Source organism: Anomalospiza imberbis, chromosome 5 (genome assembly GCF_031753505.1).
Source record: "Anomalospiza imberbis isolate Cuckoo-Finch-1a 21T00152 chromosome 5, ASM3175350v1, whole genome shotgun sequence".
NCBI lineage: Eukaryota > Metazoa > Chordata > Aves > Passeriformes > Viduidae > Anomalospiza > Anomalospiza imberbis.
In genome coordinates, this window is record NC_089685.1 from 22,060,825 (window position 1) to 22,082,515 (window position 21,691).

The following is a 21,691-nucleotide window of genomic DNA, read 5'->3' on the forward strand; positions in this document are numbered from 1 at the left end:
AATATACAAATCTGGTACAAAAATTCTGGATCTCACTGAAATCTGAAAATGGCATACATAGAATAAAAATGAATGTTTTTATGAATCAGAATAAAAACCAGCATCATCTTCCTTGTTCAACCTCTTTGAAAACACACACAAAAAGAAAGTGCTACTGTAAGTTTAAAAGAGAATATCAGAGGCATGTTTCCTCTGGCAGAGGCATTATTTGCTCTGGTGATATTTCCAAAGGGCAGCACTTGTCTTTGTACAAAGAACTCAACAGAGAACCTAAGTCCCTCTCAAGCCTTTAAAACTAAAAGCAACAATTAGCACTAAAACAATTCTGGTTTCAGATTTTGCACGACTCAATTTCAGCTGACAGTTTGCATCTATCCAAAAGCAGAGCATCAATCATCTCACTGAAGAATATTTCAGGTGCAGTTTTAAGTAGCCAGAAGTAGCATTCACAAGATAGCCAGCTCAGTATGAACTGCTATTCCCCAATGCTTCCTTAATCACACCCATTGGCACTGTTATGTTCTCCCTTTATGATCTGTAGATAAACCTTCTCATTCTCTATGGCACAAAAGTATCCCCTCACAATTTCCCATGATATTCATTAGACTTATCCATAACTAACCTGCCTCAGAGATGTTGAACACTGATGAGTGATCATTAGTAACAGATGTAGCTGATGATTGTGATGATCCAGGAGTTAATTCTGAGTTACCTGCTTCAACTGCCCCTTCAGTGTCTCTCTCATTATGGTCAGGAAAACTGAAATCTGTTGAAGTTTCGTTATCGTTAAGGCTATCTGAGGTACCTTGGCCAGAACCACTTTCTTCATCACTTGTCAAAACAGCCCAAGACTTAGATTCTGATGTGTTTTGCAACTGGACACTAGAATTCTGAATGTGGCTCTCCAAAATTTTCAGGCTGTTGTGCTTCTCAGGTATCACATTTGATGTCAAAGTTGGTACGGATGTATAATTATGTCTGTCCATGGCATGGTTTATCTGACTGTCAGATGCAGCAGTAGAAAACTTCTCTTCTTCAGGTTTCTCAGAATGTGAACTTATAATTAGGTTACTCTGATCCTTGTTATTATTTAGCTCTGTATTTTCATCCTCTACTACCATATCCTGATCTTCTCTATGGGAAGTGCATGAGATGCAGTTACTTACAGGGAAGCCATCATTATATTCATCGTAGTCATCCTCAACTACAGAAGACCACAAATCGGTACTGGGCATGATACTGGGAGACAACCCAGAGGATTCTCTAGAAGGAACCAGCAACCTATTCAAAGTTACAGGGATCTCGCTTTTGGAAGAAACAGCCGTAACTGAGGTAAGTGTATTTGGTAAAGGAAGAGTGTGATGAACGGACACATCAGAACCAGGAACAACTGCAGGCTTATGAACAGGATCAAAACCAAGTGTGGCACTTGAAGAGACATTGTCAGCCTCAATTCTTTCAAAAACACTTGAAGAGAGATGGCTGTCTGTAGGAGTAGCTACATGTGATGATGTGTCACCTGTTAGGAAGAGAGTTGTTGCAGCATTCCCTGCCTGGGACAGAAAGGCATTTGTATTTTCTAAACCGGTCAGCTGGAATGAAACATCACTACTGTACAATGAAGGCATAACCTTCTGAACATCTTCACTGTTAAATAAACTGGATGAAATGTATCTCTCACTTGCATAAGAAAAAGATAAACCTTGAAGTGATGCTGTGGGCTTACTAAAAGTGTTTGACATCATATCAGCAACAGAAGGTGCAGATGTAGAATGCAGCTTGCTTTCAGTTGTAGCAGAAGCTGGTGCCATTTGATGCAATATTTGGTCAAATGTAGAACTATCTTTTTGAACCCTTGGGCTTTCAGCCAATACGGGATCACTAGGCACAACTGCAGCTGTGTTAAGCAGAGTGCCATCTCCAGAAGACTGGAAGGAGGACTGCAGTAATGCTTCATTATTTAATGTAGCTGAGGTCTCATAAAAGTACAGCTGAGTCGAGGATAACATTTTGCTATAAGCAGGGACAGAGAGAGCTTGATCTGAGCTTGCACTAAGCATAGGTTTAAGCAAAGTGTCATCAAAGGCTGGAGTTGTAACATGCAAAGGCTGAACAGAAAGGTGCTTTTCTGTAAGTTTACTAATATCATGATCAAATATCTTAGTAGTGGGAAAAGCAAGAGAGACTGGAAGGATTCCCTTTGTGCTAGAAACAGGAAGTGGGCTTTCTTGCAGAGACATATTCTGCTCAATTACAACATTATTAGAAACAGGTGTAGAAAGTTCATGTATCACTTTACTTTCAGCACTGGAAGCCGTTCCACTTAAAGAGGAGGAAATTTTCAGTTCTTTCTCATCTCCATATATAACATCACCTTTTTGAAGCATCTTATTAACATCACTAAACCCGGATGATTCATATGGAATCACATCAACAAAATCAGAGGAAGAAACGTTAAGTACTGTCAAAGTATCTGTATCAGGCAAAAGGGACTCACTACCAGAGTATGTTTCAGACCAATCTGTGTCACTAGATAGAGAGCGCGTAGGCTGCAAAGTATCAGCTTGTGATATTACAGAAGAAGGTTTATGCACCAGTACATTGTTATAGCTGCTAAATAAAGGATCTTGATGAAATACATCAACAGAATCATGCACAAATTCTGCAGAGTCATAGGAAACAGTAAAGCTTTGGAGGGAGCCCACATTACCAGACAAAGCATAAGGAAGTTCAGACATTGTAGATAGTACATGCATATTTAAATCACTGCTGGATGGTTCAACTTGAGAAAATATGTGAGTTCTATTATGACCAAACATCAGTGTCTCTGAAGCAGCATGAGTGGTCTGATGTGACACCACATCAGCAAATTGAGCAAGGCTTGGCTGTATTAATGGATCACCCACTGCCAACGTCAAAGAAGCATGCAGGGACACCTTATCGCTTGCAACAGCTGGAGTAGCACTTTGTGGAAACATTTGAGAAACTGTGTACAAACGGTGAAACATTTTACTACTGGAGGAAGCAGAGGAAAATGTAAGCAAAGGTACATCATCATAGGAAGACAGGGTGGGTTCAAATGACACATCAACACTGGGAAATACAGGTGTAGCATGCAAGGTCACATCACTATCTGATGTAGCAGGGGTAGTGTCGAGCATCTGAGAGTCAAACAATAAAGGGGTGACTAGAGGAAACACTTCACTACTGTAGGAAGGTTGAAGAGGTATCTCACCATTATAGACTGGCTGAGTTGTCTGAGAGAGTACCTCACTGGCAGCAGAAGCAGAACCATATTCTCCAGAGCTTGTAGAGATAGAGTGAGGTGATAATTCAGCAGAGGAGAAAGCAAAGGTAGAATAATGTGGCAATTCTAAATCCGCATCTGAAGTGTCTTGTAAAACCACTGGGCTGCTTGAATAGGGCGCTGTAGTTGGCTTTAATTCCTCTACATAAGCATCAGTGTAACTGGTCTGAGACAATTGCCCACTAGGTGATGTATCAATAGATTGAGTTGCTGGATCTGTAGCATTACGAAACCATAAATTTCCATCAGTGGAAGAAGTATGCTTTGGAGGCTCATCGGAGCTTGAGGGTGTTATGACTTCTGAAACATATTTAATGGAGCCTTGGGAAAGAATATCATGCACACTTATATCTGGACTTCCTGAAGGAAGGGCATCTTCTTGGGAGGCCTCCTCTGTAACCAGCTGCGATGAAGAAGTGGTAGGAACTGAACTCCAAAAGTCATCAGATTCCTGATGAGGTTTAAAAGGAGACAATAAGAAATCTTCGTCACTGTGGTCAGTGGTGGTTATTCTTGTTGGCTCGGTGCCTGAAGAAAGATATATAAACTCATCTTCCCCGCCTTTGGTGGAGTCAATGAGTTGAGGAGGAATTCCAGTAATTGTTTGGGATTCCAAAAAAGGATCTTCCTCTTCAGAAATTTCACCAATAGGTGGAGAAGTAGCATAATAAACTGCTTTGAAAACATTATCCTTACCATGCAATTCTTCTCTTGTTAGGTATCTATTTGTTTTGGCTTCACTGGGTTTTGTTCCCATTTTTTCTTGACTGTAGCTGGATGTAATCACCTGAAAATCTCTCCTCAACTGGTTCATTGTACTGTCAGTGCTAGGAACCACTGCAGTTTCTTCATCCACCTCTGTTTCCTTTTCATCAACTTCATCCTTTGAAAAAATATCATAGCCAAAGACAATTAAAAATATTTATAGACTGAACATGAATGAAAACTAAAACTGTAATAATACATTTTCCTGGATCAATAAATCAAGAGGGGTAAAGCAAAACAACACTTGAGAAGACTGTTGGTCTTAAACTAAAGTATTAACTGCAAGAAGAGGTATCCTCTTTTATCTTGAAAAACATTACTTATTTTCAATAAAAACAGCAAAATGCTGTATTCCAACAACTTCTTCAATATTGCATTACTTAAATTGTGTTTGAGAGGCAAAAATTGCTCACAGTATTTATTTACTTTATGAAGAAGGCTCTAACTCTTTCCCAATAAAATGCAATTGTATATGCAATATATAGATTGTATACACAGCAATGAAGAAATGGTTTTGCTACCAGAATGCCTTAGAGGTTTGCACTAATATCCTGATGGCAGGTAAACTGTAATAATAACAACAGAATTTGTAAAATATATTTATGACCTCAATTCTGCTGAATTGTCAGAGTTTTCTGGAAGAGTTCATGATCCTCATCAAGACTGTCAGAGTTTCACAAGTGTTGTGAGACATATCCCCTAGTCCTGTTATGACCTTTTGTTTTCTGAATATGAATGATGATGAATAACAATACTTTGTGCAAAATCTGTGTTACAGTTTTGCCTTTTAAGGACATATTAAAAAAAAAAAAGAAAATAAAAGTGCCTGAATGCAATCAGGATTTAGGCAGTGCTTGAAGATCTAAGGTCAAATATTTTCATCCCCTCTATAGCTTTCCCTGCACCAAAAAATATATCACCAAAGCACCTAACTTGCTCAGCAAGCATTTTTGTTTTGACTTAGACACAGCAGTCCCTGCAGTTCTGTGCTATGTCCCCATCTAGTGCTGCATCAGAATCAAACCCGTCCCAGCCCAACTCTGCAGTCTAGACTGAGGTACACTTTCACACTTTCAGTTTCTGAAGGGACCTGATTTGACAGGCACACATAGCCCTAAGAGACAGAGCCTCTTGCAAAATAGTTTTGTTTTTTTTTTTTTAAGGATCTGGCTTGGTGATGTGGTGGAAATGCCTCTGTTATTCAAAAGCATAATGCTGAGAGAAATCAACCCGTAGACAGGAGATAGGCACAGTTATCAATCTAACAACTCCTCTGTTTCCACTATAGTTTTGTTTGAGTAGATCTCCCATTGAACAGGGCACAGCAGGGAGAGTAATTGTAAAAATCAATAGCTTTTGAAAGAATGTGCCCAAGATAAAGAGCTGCTGAGTATGTTTTTGACTGAGACACTCAGCAAACAGGAGTTGTAAGCTTTCATCCAGTCTCACCAGAACAAGGACTTTACCCACTAGGCTAGAGCTGGGCTCCACACTGCAGTCCCTCTTTGAACCAGGAACCTCTCATGCACTCACACAACATAAGGTACCTCAGATGTCGCTCTCAGGTTTGGATTTCATTCTAAGAACTAAATATCTAAAATGTAGGGACAGCAGCACCAAGGCTGATTGCCTTCAAACCTGGGCTGCACTGGATAGGCCCTTGTTTCTATTTCTGCAAGGCACTGTATGCACTTTTAAACTTTCTTGGTACAAGTAAAAATCAGTTGATGTTCACTGAAACCTAACAGATACAATATAATAATCTAGATACATAGCTTACAACAACAGAGAAATGACTGTATTACTGGTTACTCAGTGTCCACAAATGCAAGGGAGGGTAAATAAATAGGTAAGCACAGGCTGTGCTATTTAACTAAAAGGACTTGTCATGCAGTGAGAATATTGTGGCGACAGACTGAAACTATAAATTAAAAAATCGGAGGGATTACTTGATATTACTTGATAAATGTCTCACTGAAGTAACTGTCTATGTTGCACAATTGGTATTAGAGACTGTTAAAAACTTAATCATGGTATTTTTACATGTCTCCTTGCTGCCACACCGGAGACCTAGTTACTGAATGTGAAGCCTCCAAAGGTCATCAAAATGCCATCCAAAGATCATCAAAAATTTTGTAAAACAGAGCTATACTTTAAAGTTTAACTTGAATTCAAGAAACAAATGAACCTCCACAAATTTTTGAGTAAAAGTTAAACCAATAGCACGCTGACAGCAGACACACTTGAATCTCACTTTTCAGTACAACTGTCGTCCTCCCTTACTTTAATTTACTACATGAAAAGACCATCACAAGCAAGGAAAAATCAAACTTCTCTTTAACTAAAAAGCCTAACACTGGATGGCAGCTTTGATTCTGCTAAATGAACAATTCTGTCAGACTTCACAGAAGGGTGATTGTAAACTGATGCCCCATTTTAAAAATACTTAGGAATATTCTGTGATATCTTTTATTTCACCATGTATGTCCTGCCCCAGAGAAATACTGAGGTATCTCCAGAGTTATCTAGGGATAAATATAGCTCAAAGGCTATATATGCACATACATATATAAATGTATACATAAATGCAGATAATACACTCAGTTGGTGACATAGTTTTGTAAATTTTCACAGAATATAATTTCAATCTAATTGAAATGTATTTATTTTAAATACTCGCTTAAAAAACAAATGAATGCTGTACCTCATATTCTTCAGCTTCACTCAGTTCAGGAATGAGGTCAGCCTCTATAAAACAAAAATACACACTGTATCATCCACAATTTTAAATAGACAGAATTCTGAATTCTGCAAGGACTCAACTGCCTAATTAATATTATTATTGACACCATGTCAAAGATTTTTTGTAGGATTGTGTTTGGAGAAGTGGCCTGGATCAAGGGTAACAAGGCTCACTCATCTAGACAGGACGCATTCATTCAGCCACAAAGTTTTGTCTGTCTCTATTTTGATACCACTGTATTTGCAGTTATGGAGGAAGCACATGTTGGCTGGGGAAAGCCAAGTTTACAAGAATATTTTCAATGAGAAATACAGTTTAATTCAGAAATACAGAAATGAGAAAAACAAAAAGTCTGGTGATCAACTATTTCTCTACATTAAATCTGAAAGCTCTGAAGATATTCTTGTAAAATAATCTGTTCTATAATTTTCATATAGAAAATTTTCATAGAAAATTCTTTATTTGTGCACCCAGGCTTGGACTTAGGTACCAGAGCAACAGCAATGCCATCATAGCCAGTATTCAGCAGGCTGCATTCTTTTAGCAAGGCAGATCAAAGACACCCATGCTTCCCAGTGCTTACAGCCTTTTTCCAACTCCCACCCTATTTGATTTAATGCAAAGACATGAAGCCAGTTTTATCACATCCCAGAAAAAGTACCTAATAAAGAGATACTGCACTCTCCGTGAAGAGCTACTCTAGAGGCTTTTGAGGCATTCCCAAATTTCAAAAATAAAAAAAACAGTTGAAAGAGGTTGAAGAAATTATTTTCCTACAACCCAGCTGAAAATCCATCTCTCCAAATTTAGAGGTAGTCTCTTGCCTTCTTTCTCTCTTTTTGGCCAAATCCAGTATTATATTTCTGAAAGTGGTCAGCAAGAGAGGCTTCAAAACAGGTTGAAAGAAACATCCACCTCTCTGGTAGGAACTGGTACAGGTCTTCAGTGAGGAAATCTAACACCCCTTCCAGAGCACTAATGCACCTTATTGCTCCTTTGGTCCACAAAAAGGCCCATATCCATTCTGAGTCTTTCTAAGTCTTTCTCCTAAGCCATCTTATACCACTCTGTCTGCACCCAAGTGCTAGCACATATTCTAAGGACTGATTTGCACTAGGTGAAAAATCCAATCTCTTAGCTTGGAGAGCAATTCTAACAATACCATCACACACAGCTCCACGTCTGCATTTCCTCCACAATCCCCAAATGTAGTTTGTTCAATACACTAGGATGAAGATTCCATCTCTATTTTTCTCTTTTTTGCAAACTCAGATGGGGATCCATGTCTTAATTTGTATTCTCTGTGGTCTATCTATATCTACCTTTCGAAACAAATTGAGCTGTGCTATATGCAACATACACTAGATGAAGTTTATCAAACTAATAAGCTCATAAATATTATTTGTAGGTTATAGCATGTAAACAAATTTTGACTAAGCAATGCTGCACAAAATCTTCACAAGTTGTCCTTTAGTAACAAATATCTATAGATTACCAAATATGACCTTTCTTTAGCTAGATAGATAAAAAAATTATCTTACCTTTGACTCTTCTGGCTCTGGGACAGGGTGGGGAGGGGAGTGGAGGGGAGGGAGGGGTGGACAAGATAATGATATTCCTTGGCTTCTCAATGATACAAATAAAATATTGACATTAGTCTGAATGCCTTCCCATAATAGACCCACTCCATGTACTAGGTATTTAACAGACTTCTCTGAAATATGTTTTTAGTACAGAGGAATTCTATCCATACTTTATTGTGGTCACTATTCTTGAGTTGAGCTTTAATCAGACTCAGTCAGAAAAAAAAACTGTACTGATTGTACTAGAGTATACAGTAGGGCACATGCTCTCAAATTCCACCAGCAGGAAACTATTTTCTTGTTGTTTTCTCAAGGGAGAGGCATTAACATACATACATACATATATATATATATATATATATGTATGTATGTATGTAAAAATAACTTGTTTATTAACAAAACCAGTAAATCTCTAGGAACTTTATAAAGAATATTTAAATTTAGATGGTCATAGAAAAATTGTCAAAAGTATTAGAGACACACACTTACAGAAGTTCTGTTAGTCCTGCTGCTGAGCCTTTGATTTGACAGGAGATTACAGAAATATAATAACATCCCTTATCCAAGGTGAACAGCCACACCCTCCAAAAAACAACCCATTGATGTAGGTTGATGAACAAGCTTGTTTATTTTTTCTGGAACCACATATTAATTATTCTATAGTATACATTTTAAAATAAAATAATTTAAAAATTAGTTAGAGTTCTGTAGAGGTCTTTTCCTAGTCCATTTTAATGGCAGATGAAGAAACAATAGAACAAATACAGAAAAGGTAACTATTTCCCTTCATTTTTTTCAATGGAAATATTAAAAAATTCTCTTTAAACAGTGTGATTTATAATCATAGAATAATGAGCACAACATAAACTCTTTTCATTTCTGTACTGACATGTAATAAATGGCATGGCAAGAACAAAAGCAAAGCCTGTTTCTTTTGATTAAATTAGTTTTGAGATTTCTACTTTCATCAGTACAAAATAAGAAAAAAGCATCCCCTAAATCAGACATTTAATATATGCTTAGTGCTTTTTAGGATAAAAATCTCAAAGACGAGTTACAAAGAAGCAGCATAGTTAGACCCTCACGAAGCATTGCTGACAGCATGAGCTGCCGGGCAGCAGACAGCATTTGAGAGCTATATCCCGGCATGCTGGGGTTTTTTTGGACAAACACCAACTGAAGTCTACACAAAGGCATGGGAATCCGGGGAGTTATATGTTTTTCCTTTCCTGTGTCAGCAAAAGCATGTAAGTACCACCAGTATTAGCTACACAACAAACTACTGTACAACCTTCAGTTCTGTACAGGTGTTATCTAGAGAGTCAAATCAAACATTTACATAGTTATTCAAAATCCAATTCTAATAACAAATGAAAAATTTGCAAACAAAGTTTTTTATCAAAGCTGCTTAAGATACATTGTACATGATTCCCTAAATTTTCAATGGAAATTTTGTAGCTACGTCAAGTAGTGCATTTATTGGCTTTTACTAAGTGGAAACTAACTGGAAAAAAATGTAACCTGCACACACACTGTATTACAGGATGAAGGGTTGCAATTCTGAAGAGTTCAGGAAAAGCCCAGAGTGCAGAGGTCTCCACTGTGGTGCCTTGCCCAATGTCATTACAGTACAGCTCCTGAGGCTCCCACAAACTGAAGCAGAGACCATGGCCCCAAAGAGGTCCTTCATCTTACAAAACATTGCTTAGAACAGGAGCCTTGGACCTGTGGATCACTAGGGCCTGCAGAGCCCTCACTAACCATATTGGAAGCACCAGACTGGGTGGGGAGAAGGCATGAGAAACACTCTCTTGCAAGTATCTCAAAAAGGAAAGTCTAAAACAGCAGTCTTGAGCTTTTTGAATACCAGAGCTCATTAGAAGTGGCCACTCCAAGGACAGAATTCTTCCTGGAAAAGGGCCCATCTAAAGGCTCTGCATGACTCATGCCTTGCTCTAGCTCTTAACAGGAAGACTAATTAATCTGGAGGTGATAGTAATGAATTTCATCTTAATTAAACTGGATTACTCAGAGTAATTCTTGAAAATGAAAGATTTAATTTATGCTTTATGTGTGTCAACTTTATTTCATGTCTTCAGGGTGAAGATAATTTTTCTTTCATAAATTCCCAAGCAGGAGCTCCAAGAAATCCCCTTTTGCCTCAAGATCTATAAAGCAGATCACAAAATCAATTTGATGTTATAGTTGTAATCAGCAAACTGCTCTGAAGAAATCTTTCTTATTAGATATCTACATTCCCATATATCTGTTTTCTAATATTAGGTATATTATAATTAAATATGAAAATATTCGAAATATTTGCAACAGTTAATTCAGGCGTAAATAATTAGTAAAATTAATTATGCAAATAAACATTAATGTTAGAAATTAATGGAAGATTTTTTCCTATTTTAAAATTGTATGCAGAATTGACACAGCACATAAGAAACTTACTTACAGAGCAATGTACACTCTTAGAAAGCATACTAATTACATGAGAGGAATTTTCCCCTGAATTTTCTTTATTCAATGCTTTCAGAGGTACCACTGTGGAAGCGCCAAAATAAGAGAACCAAATTAAATTTAATAATTTTGTGTCCATTTCAGATAAGAAGCATGTCAGTGAAACTTTTGGATTTTTTTTAAACAGGCAAATATTCATTTCAATATTTAATTTTTATTTTAAAAATTTGCTTTCTTTTTATTTATATTTTTAAAAATTTAAAATATCAAAGTAGAAATTAATGATTTACCTGTGTAAAAAGGCTTGACAGTTTCCGTTTCAACCCTTCAGTCTGATCCATAACATTTATTATAACAAATATAACACAATCTGAATTATAAAATTTATTGTACCAAATTCTCTTGTCTGAGCATACAAATCTCAGAGAAATTTCTGCTGATACTGGAAGGTGAAGTTAATTTTCCAGTATGTATTTCCCTCACATTTCCTTCTACTGGAATGAATGCAAAGCCCCTGTTCTGCATGACTTGAGCAGAAGTACAGCAAGGGTGCCGTGCTGGCTGGTGGGACCTGCGCTGCTGCCAGCCACAGGCTGCCCAGTGCCTCATCATCCTCCTGCTGGGGCTGCTCCCCAGCAGCACCTGCTCGTGCCACAGGTGCACTGGCAGTGCTTGCCCAGCCCCAGTGCCCCCGTCTCTCTCCCTGCCTCCGCACCCACGTCTCCTTCCAAAGGGATTCACAGAACACAGCAGGGTTGGATGCAACCCATCCTTACAGCAGGGATACAGCAGTAGCAGGAGGAGGGCAGTTTATCCTCTGGATATCACCTACACTGGACTTTGTTTTTCAATATATATTTTCAGAGGCTTTACAGCTGTGATGGCAGTGCTGTACTGACTTGATTTGTTAAACTGGTTAAATGATGATAACACTAGGCTGCTTATTTGTCATTCCATGTAGAAATGGATGTGGGTTATGTAGATGAATTCTCATCTGAGAAAACTCTTCAAACACAAACCCAGCGAATTCTGGAAAGTAAGTGGAAGAATATACTATCTAAGAGATGGATAAAAGGTAGACAGAAGAGTGAAATGTCCGGCAGAATGTCAGCACCTTGTTGTGGACTTTTTAGAAAACTAAAGAAAAATTGGAAAATTCTGATAGATACTAACCTAAGACCCCGAAATACATTATTCTTAATACACTGTGTTTGAAAGACAAGTTAAATCTTTACTAAAAATGTGTGTGTACTATACCTGATACTGTGTATCAGGTATCCTCCTCCTACAGACAAACCCACATTATTATAAGCCTATTACCTTTATTAGTCCAGAAGTCATGTAGTAGATATTGTTGAGAATCACATTCCCTCTCACTGTAAAGGAATGTGGCTCCCTTGAAATTAAAAACTGGCCTGTTTTCCCAAGTTCACCACAACATCACTAATGACCTTGCTGTAGCTAAACAGACATACATTAGTATAAAGCTGAATTTACAGAATACATAAAAAAACAACAAAATCCAGGCCTATAGATAAAAAAAGCTCCTAACATGATCAAAAAGCATTTGATTTTTTTCTATGATTGATTATAGTCTCCTTAATTAAAAACACAGCTCTCACTCACTTTCATAGGAACTGAATCTGATGCTAAAACCTACACCAAATTTAAGGAATTATTAAGGATAAGATCAAGCTTCATGCTACAGTTTCAAGTTATTTCATATTTACCAGCAGGCAGAAGAAGCTAATGTGGCTGTGAAATCATTAAGATTTGTTTGTTAGGCCTTTTGATTTTTTTGCAAGGCAGCATTAAGAAGCAAAGGAATTCCATCATCACAAGTCTTTTGAAATCAAACTCCAAGTATTCATAAGAAATCAAATTTCAAAATCATTAATATAGACTTATAAATCATATAGTGGGATTGTATTGCGTGATTCCTTAATACTTTGGCAGTGTGGATTAATTTTGAGAGGATGCTTGAACCATAGAGAAATAATACCAAACATGGTTTTATTTCCCTACACATCTAAAAGATACACTTGTGAGATTTGTGTGAGATTTGAAATCACGTAGATGCTTATCAGAATATTCTTAGAATTAAAAAAATTAACATGCAGTTTTTTATAGGAAATGCTTACAAGGAATTATATCATGTAAAATATCATTAGCAAGGGACATGCTGAAGGTTAACTGCAGTAATTTTGAAATTTCATTTTGGCATAATTTGGAAGTCATGCATTTTAACTGGTTTGCAAACAAACTACTTCTTCAAATACAGACTTTTCAGCTAAAAAGGATCACTAAACTCAAAAGACCACTTACCTGCATCCTCTAAAGGCATATCGACAATGACTTGGTCACTGTATTTTCCATACAGACCATTAGAGCAAACAGCAACAATCTGAAGAACATAACTTGTATTGGGCAGCAGATTATTTAGAATAGCCCCCTAAAAGAAATAACACATTTAATCATTTACTTGCAAATAAGTATCAAGCATTTGAAAATGTTAATTTTTTATAACACATTTTTCTTATGTACCACAAAGCTCCTTTCTTCTAGTGTTATAATGTGTGTTTTTTTATTTTATTGTCACAAATAGTTTTCAGTCAAATTAAAAAAAAAAAAACTTGTGACTTTTTACATGGAGGATAACAAACCAAATAACTATTTAGCATTGAACACAAGTTTAGGTAACATTATGTCAGATGAGTTTTTAAAGAGGGTTAGAGAAACAGATCTCATTAGTAAAATACCATGAAGCTGTAATCAGTAACTTAGTATTTATCGCAGTGTAATTGAATTGAATCTCATTAGTTGCTTGTGAAAGTCATTCTTTCACATCCATGAGCAATGAAGTACAGGTTATTATTAACTGACAACTGGATTTTATGGCTAGAGAGCTCTGTGATTGGCATGCTCAGGGCAAGTATAGGCAAATCAAAGCAGCAATCTGTAGAGTTTTTCCCTGTTCTAGACAAGAGAAGTATTTTTCTTTCTGTTTTAAATTGTCTTTGTGGTTTTATAGCCAGAAAAAGAGATAATTTCTCTTCAATCAGCTCTCAGCTAAAGTTTTATCAGTCATCATAATTAATCGTGAGTTGTTACACCATCATCCCTTTTTATGAAACTTGAAGAGTTTACAGTTACCAAGTCCTGATACCCATCTGTCAGAAACTCATGCTTAGTCTGGTCTTCTCCATCCAGCTGTTGATAAAAGACAGCAAATCTCTCAATTGTGGTGTCGTATACAACGCGAGGTCTTTCCCAAGTAACAAGAAGACTAGTATAGTTCTTTGGATCAGACTGAACATTTTCAGGTTCTGAGCTGCAAACTAGAAGAAAGAAAAGAGGAAATAATATGGTATTTATTAAATTGTACAAGTAACTCTATCAAAATCTTGAGATTTCTCCTGAGAAAACTAGTGAAAGTCTTTTTGTGTGCCTCAATTTTAGCTTTCCACTAAAACATTTGAAATGCCATGCCATTGTAAACAGAACCAGTATTTAAACCCTTGATTTCCAAAAGCAAGTGAAGTTGAGGACTGACTCTCCTCTCCCTGCCTCTTATACCATATTTTGTGAAATATTAGTATCTAGTTCCTAAGAAATAAAATACAAATGATAAAACATAAAGATTTTTATATCTGTTCTGGGAATCAAAAAATCTCAACAGTTCTATCTTTATGGCTCTATCAAAGTAGCACGAGAAGAGCTGCATACTCTCGCCCTAGCTATAATAGACTAATCTACAGTAGATTGTTTTTAATGGTCAAAGGTAAACCTATCACCTGAATTTCCCCTCAAGGCTCTTTGAATCTTTTTATAGTACTTAAAGAAGAGAGAAAAGGCAAATAAGAAGAAGCTAAGTATTGCATTAGGAGTAGTAATTTCATGTTATTATATTTCTAGCTTGAATTGGAATACATGAGGAAAGATTTTTTTACATCTCATAATGTGCTTAGAGTAATATATGAGTATCTAGAAAAAGAAAGCAAAAAACCCTATTCAGCTTACTAAGCAAACAAATGCAGATCCTTTGGAGTTCTCTAATGAGAAATGAACACAAGATGCCTCAAGTCTTTGGGGGACAATACTGCATTTTGAAAGAGAAGTCCTTCAGCTTTGCATTTCGCCACCTGAGCACAGGGGGGCACTCAAACCCTGTCAAAATATTTGTCAAAGAATTTCTCCCGTTCCCCAGGGAAGGTGGGAAGTTCCGAACACCTTCCGTCTGAGACAGTCAATGGAAAACAAGCAGCAAGGCTTTACTAATTTCTGTGTTTGTGTATGCAGGCTAATAGCAGAGGCAGCGTTAGTTTGTGTAATTTAGGTGAATTCCCTTTCCTATATAACTGCTATATAGCTGATATACCATTTTATTAATTGCACTAAATTATTTTAATTGATGCAAAGAAAGAACAAATTTTTTAAAAATCTCATGTTGTGTACATTCCATTCCATTCCACTCCATTCCATTCCATTCCTAAAATTTGTCATTCCTCCCCATTTCCACCAGATGGCAAGGAGAAATCATTAGACTAGCCCTTCTCAATTCTGAGAATGAGCACAGATGATTTAAACAGATTTCATTCTTTTTCAATGAATCTAAAGACTCCTCAGCTATTTCTATTCAAAGGTGTTTAAAATTCTTGTCAAAATGCTTTTTTATAATATAAACACCAAGCTTCTCTGTATTCCAAATTCCTCTCTACAGTCTTTTTCCTCCCTTCATCTTTTTTGCTCATGAGTGAATTTGGTTCTGAAATCTCTGTCTGTATTCAGACTCATAGAGCAGTATTATAAAACTTTTAAAGGTACAAGGTTGGCACTTTCAGTGTTATTTCTTTGTTTTCTTTTTACCTTTTCCAGATGGTTCTTCTATTTTTTCCCAAGAAAAAAAGTCTTCTTTTTTGTTGTCCTCCTTTTGATGTTGATCTCAGCAATGACTGACAATATTACTACATGACAATCACCTATTTATTATTTCACCTCCATTTCTTCCCAAAATGTTTTCCTCACCCTCCTTCTGATGTCACTTTGAAAATCATTCCTTTTCTTTCCTACCAGTCAGTAACACAGAAGTACTTTACTCTGCCTTTTCCCATTTTCCTTCTCCAGAGACTAGAAAGGAGACCACATGACAACTTACCTAAGCAAGTACTTCTGCTGCGATACCAACTTTTAGAAAATCTGAGCAAAGAGACTGCAAGAAAAGGAGTTCTTGAGTCTGTTACTAGTCTGAAGGACAAATTCACAGACAAATTTGCAAAAAAATTCACAGAAAGTCAGAGACCTACTCAAACCCCTGCTAAACTTGAATTCAAGTCTCTGCTTTCTCCAGGTGAATACTTGGATTCTGGTTTTGCATATCACATCATGTTGTATTAATGTATCTATCATTGCTTATTCTTCTGTGAAATAAAATGCTACCCACGTAACTTAGGAAATTTTCATAAAAACTTAATTACATCATGGGGAACCACTGGGGCACATCAGCCAAATCATTGCCAGAAACTTCCTGGGCTGTGTTTTTGACCAGAAGACCTTTATAACCTGCCCAAATTTGGCTTTTTCCCCTCTACTTTTTCCCTCCTTGTGTTCTACTTTTAGTTAAATCTATGTTTGAGATTATCTTTTCAATTCAACTTTTCAATTGCTGAAGCCAAGAAATCACTTCGTTTCCATTCAGATATTCAGGGACTTTGTAGATCCCTGCAGCGTGTGGCAAAAGAGCAATTTTTTATATTCCAGATCTACCTCTCTCTGTAACGGAGGTGGAGCAGCACAGCAGATATCTGCTGGGTTGACCTTGGCTGGCCACCAGGTGCCCACCCAGACACTTGCCCACTCCCCCTCCTCAGAAGGGCAGGGGAAGAAAGTAAGACGAAAAAGCTGACGGGCTAAGATAAAGACAGAGATTGCTTGCCAACCACCACGATGGGCAAAACAGATAAGACTTGGGGAAAATTATCACCAATAAAAATAGAGTAGGATAGTGAGAAACAAAAACAAAACCACAAAACTTCCCCATCCTTTGCTTCTTCCCAGGCTCAACTTCACTCCTTATTCTTCCACCTCCCTACTCCCAGTGGCACAGGGGAATACGGAATGGGAATTGTGGTCAGCTTATAACACTTCACCTCTGCTGCTTCTTCCTCATGCTGCTCCTCTGCTCCAGTGTGGGGTCCCATCCACAAGATGCAGTCTTTCATCAATTTTTCCAGCCTCTGGACAGTCTTTTGGGAACAGACTGCTACACTGTGGGTTGTCCCTAGGGTCAGAGACCTGACAGATAATCTGCTCCTGCCTGGGCTCCTCTCCACAAGCCACAGCCAGCAGCCTGTTACTGCATGGAGTCTCCACAGTCTGCCACAGGACAGGCTGCCTCACCACAATCTTCACCTTGGGCGGCAGGGGATCTCTGCTCTGCTACTGGAGCGCCTCCTCCCCTTCTTCCTTCTCTCCCCTGGGTGTGACAGAGCAGTTTCTCACGTCTCCCTCATGCCTCACTGCTGTGCAGGTTTGTTTTCCCAGAGCTGCCACCACCATGGCTCCCAGGGCCCTGAGAAGGGTGGGATGGAGCCAGCTGGAACCGTCTGCGTCTGACTCAGGGCAGCCCCGGACTCTCCTCCCAGAGCCCCCCCCGTACCCCACCACTGCCAATGCCTGGGCACCTGCACCCCACACACTGTGCCAGTGGAAGTGTCCCACACACACATCTGGGAATCCGAGAATTCACAATGAAGTCATGTGGACTGAGGAACGTGAAAGGGTAAACGCATGAGTCCTGACCCCTAAATTCACAAGAGAATTTAACAGAGACAGCCACTGAACTTCACATGGTTGTATTTCTCGTGGGAAAACAGGCTGCCTTTTTATCAATATATATTGTCAGCCTTGAATTTTAAGAACTCATTGTTTTTTATACCTTACTAAATCCAGCTAGATAAATAAGAGTTAGGTTTCAGCCCCTATTTCCAGGGCCTTAGCAGAAGGGTGGAGTGGATGCAAAGTCACCCAATGTGCCCAGCGGCCACCACAGTGGTTCTCAGGTTTACAGGAATAAACAATGATTTTTATTATAAATGGATTTGCATGCCAGCTGAGGTTGGTGGAGATTAAGCATTACAATTTCAAACCACTTTTTTTTTTTTAGGTGAATCCTCAAGTATGGCTGTAAGAATTAGCTATTTTAGTATTCTTAAAGTGCTACATACATATCACATAGGGAAATTACAAATATCACTAGGCAGGTCTGGGGAATGAAACATCTCCCATACCCTTAGTAGTACTGTGCTTGTACACGAAAAAGGTTGGGGATGTCACTGTGAGAAAATTCCTGAAATTATTTTGAAAATTCCTGAAATTACTTTATGATGGAATAGATTCTTCTAGCTTTTCTAAGAAAACTTAGTTCTATTTATGAAACTTCATGTATTAATTAAAGCAATAAATTAAGCATTTAATCCTACTGCCTAGTGAGAATCTACACTGAATGCAACAGGAGATAATTGGAATTCTAGGTTTCACAACACAAAATAATTTTTGAGTTATCTACCTGAGTAATAATCAGTCTGGGCATTTCTCATACATCCTCTAAAGGGATTAAAAAGATTAGTTTTTTCTGTTGACTACTATGCAATATTAAACACAAATAAGCCTATTGACTCTTAGAGACTTTGGCATTCATGTTCCAGCTTTTACATCTGAATATTTAATGATTCCTAGGGTATTTAAATTTTGTCTTAAAATGGATGCAAAAATATAAACACTTCTCTAATGTTCTACATTAAACAAATCCTATAGTTGCATTTGTGTGCATCTATATACATGTGCGATCACATAAATATGTAAAAGAACATGTGTGAAACCACACTTCTAATCTGGAGAACACCTATAGTCTGTGCTTATGTCATCTCTTTATGTCTAATTAAACACAGTTCAGTGAAACTGAGTTAAAGAATCTACAGGTATTCCAATCCAAGTAGTAACATAGTGCTTTCAGTTTAGAAATTTCCTATCTATTCTTTTGGGCTTGTTAGTATAGGAATCATTGACTTCCATATTTAGTGCCAAATCTTGTTTCCCACTACATAATGTACCATTTTGGTCACATAACCTTCTCAAACCTCCCTGAAGTTTTAGGTAAGACCGAGAACAGAATCTGGCTTCTGGAATTCTCTCCATCTATCACTTTCTAAGCAAACTACGTGGAATTCATTTGGTGACATCGCTTCAGTCTCTGTTGAAAAAGCATCCACACTACATGATAAAGAACCAAATAGATTTGTAAAACAAAATACTCTTGCAGTCTCTGAAAAGGCAGCTTTTTTGAAGTCTGAAACACATTAAAAGGGCACTGTAAGGAAGCTTGAACTGATGTGATTTTTACTGAATGCTTGGTCAAGACAAGCATTTAATTTTCCACTCCGTTTAATCTGACATGTTTTGCAATTGCTGTTTTTTTTTCTCTGCAGTGATAGATTTATGACTAATACCACAGTGTGCTACTTTCTGCACAATTTAAAATGAGTAATTGCATACTTGGATGAATCTTTTACTGAAAATTGTCTTTTAACTTGTGAAGAGAGGAATGACTATTCAGTTAAGTACCTGCTTCATGAATTTCTTCTTGTCCAGTGTAAGAGGAAAACACTTGCCCAAAGAACTTATATTGCTGTTCTCTGAAGTTGTTTTGCAGGTAGTCCATCAGCATAACATAGCCAGACTGCTGCATTGTAAGCACTTCGCAGAATACAGCTAACTAGAAGAGGAAAAATATAAGTTAGAAGCCATAAAAATTGACCGGATTCTGCTAACAGGCAAAAACTCAGGGGAAAAGATGTTGGATAAAGTCTCACACTTGAGTTATCCCGCATGGCACCGAACTTTTCTTCTGTTCTATCAGTATATCTAATGTTTTACTCCACAAGTATTTTTCAACCACTCAGCTGCTGGAGCTTCACTTTGCTCAGCATCACTATGTGGCTGGGGGAATATCCAAAAAATGTTTTGTACTCCCTTTTATCTGAGCTCAAAGTCCAGACAGCCTGGAATATGTTCTTACCCTATTTTAATGCAAGAAAATGCTCAGATTCTAGTACTAAACTATAAAAAATGTAAAAGAAAACACAATTAATATAGATGCTTTCTAATTTAACAGCTGATGAAAAACTTCTAACTAGATAAAAGAAAAGCTTTGTTGTTGGGCTGGAAATGAATGCCATAAGCAATTTGTCTTTGGTATAATGCATAATTTTTGGTTTTACTACACTAATCAAATTACCTGGCTTTCAGAAATACTTATGGTATCTTTAAACACAATCCATTCAACTGTTTCAGAGCATGGAGGAGCTGATAGAGACCCATTGTAAGTGTAATATTTGTCTGTTGCATTTGGCAAGAGATTCAGCAAAATAAATGGTTCTAAAGCGGCCTGTTTTCCTGAAAAAATAAAAAAGAAAAATACAGTTAGATAGTTAAAATACTATTAAAATACTATTACTAATTAAGCAATTAATAAATACAAATCACATTCTCCAAAAGAACTACTATTATAGGAACATGCTAATTTAGAGGCTTTTCAAAATTTAATTTCCAGACAGACTAGCATACAAATAAATCATGAAGTCTTCTATTTAATTTGAAAAGGTATAGCTCAAACCCAACTTCGTTTGCTTGGGAAGGTGTAGTAAGTCACTCCAGTAACAAATAGACTAATTTTAGTATATTGGTTCACAAGGATTTTCTCACCATAAGCGTACATGCAAGGTGCCAAACCTTTGTCTCACTCTTGAATTTCAAAGAAAAAAATTTGTTAAATCTTTGTTCTAGGTCTCATGACAGGGCTTCAAACTCCCCCCCAAATTTAATCAAATTGATGAGTTTTTTGCAGAAAATTTTGCCTGGGGAACTGTCGCCATGTTAGGCCTGAGGGTTAATATTACTCATGATTGCAGAAGCAGAATATCTGTGGATCAGGATTCTTTTTTAAATGGTGATAACACAGTAAAAAACTGTAACAGCTTTACAGAAATCAGCAAATGATGCAAAGACTCCCTCCAGGAGAATATGTTTTGTGAAAATAATATCTCATCTTTCAGGTCAGCAGTTTACTGGGTACCTTGTCCGCTAGGAGTAAGCATGAGGGATTGCTGGAAGTCCATCCACAGAAAGCTGTGTCTGCTGGTGTGGCAGTAGGGACCACGAACAGCAATTGGCATAGATGGTAACAACTTCAGCAAGGCAGACTTTTCAGTCTGTGACAATGATCTGCTTTACTGTCTGGTGCATCCAAAATAATGCTGCTTTTCACACTTTGTAATAGTGTAGATTCTTATACAACTTACTTCAAGCTAATGACACTCATTTCAAGTTCCTCCCTAATTGGTAAGTACTTCTGTATATCTAATGCATATTCAGACTGTGCATTAACTCATGCTTTTACAGGTATGTTACTTCTTGAGCCCTGTACAGATTTCTGCCCTGTCTTTCTCTTCATAATTCCTTACAAATTTGGTGAGAGCAGCAAATTACATTAACAGTTGACTGCAAGGGATTGATGCTTTTCTTCTCTGCAGAGACTTCTCTACTGAGTTAAGGTTTAAGAGTTGACTCGTCCCATCTCTCTCATTCATGTGTCATGAAGAGGGAACATTTAGCAGTGTCAAGCAAAGCACATCCTTCCATTTCTCCTATCAAAATGCTAATCAGTCTTCAGACAGAAGCTATCATTGCTATCTGATATGTGTCTAGTTAACACATTTGTCGCTCAGCAAAAATGAAGTCCATTTTATATAGATGGCTGGCGACATGAAACTTCTC

General features: G+C 37.5%; 1 protein-coding gene across 8 annotated transcripts in view; it reads right to left on the reverse strand.

The window, feature by feature from the left end:
* PTPRZ1 (protein tyrosine phosphatase receptor type Z1) overlaps window positions 1-21,691 on the reverse strand; it is a 132,868-nt gene that overhangs the window by 30,713 nt on the left and 80,464 nt on the right. For 5 of the 8 annotated variants that reach the window (XM_068189876.1, XM_068189873.1, XM_068189874.1 and 2 more), the window contains exons 7-12: window positions 20,154-20,311; window positions 19,481-19,631; window positions 14,015-14,199; window positions 13,187-13,313; window positions 6,777-6,820; window positions 623-4,190 (exon numbers count right to left, since the gene is read on the reverse strand). In XM_068189876.1, coding sequence (XP_068045977.1) covers window positions 623-4,190; window positions 6,777-6,820; window positions 13,187-13,313; window positions 14,015-14,199; window positions 19,481-19,631; window positions 20,154-20,311 — 4,233 coding nt within the window. Of the gene's footprint in view, window positions 1-622; window positions 4,191-6,776; window positions 6,821-13,186; window positions 13,314-14,014; window positions 14,200-16,016; window positions 16,163-19,480; window positions 19,632-20,153; window positions 20,312-21,691 lie in introns of those variants that run through there. The other 3 variants (XM_068189875.1, XM_068189879.1, XM_068189878.1) reach the window with 3 other exon arrangements.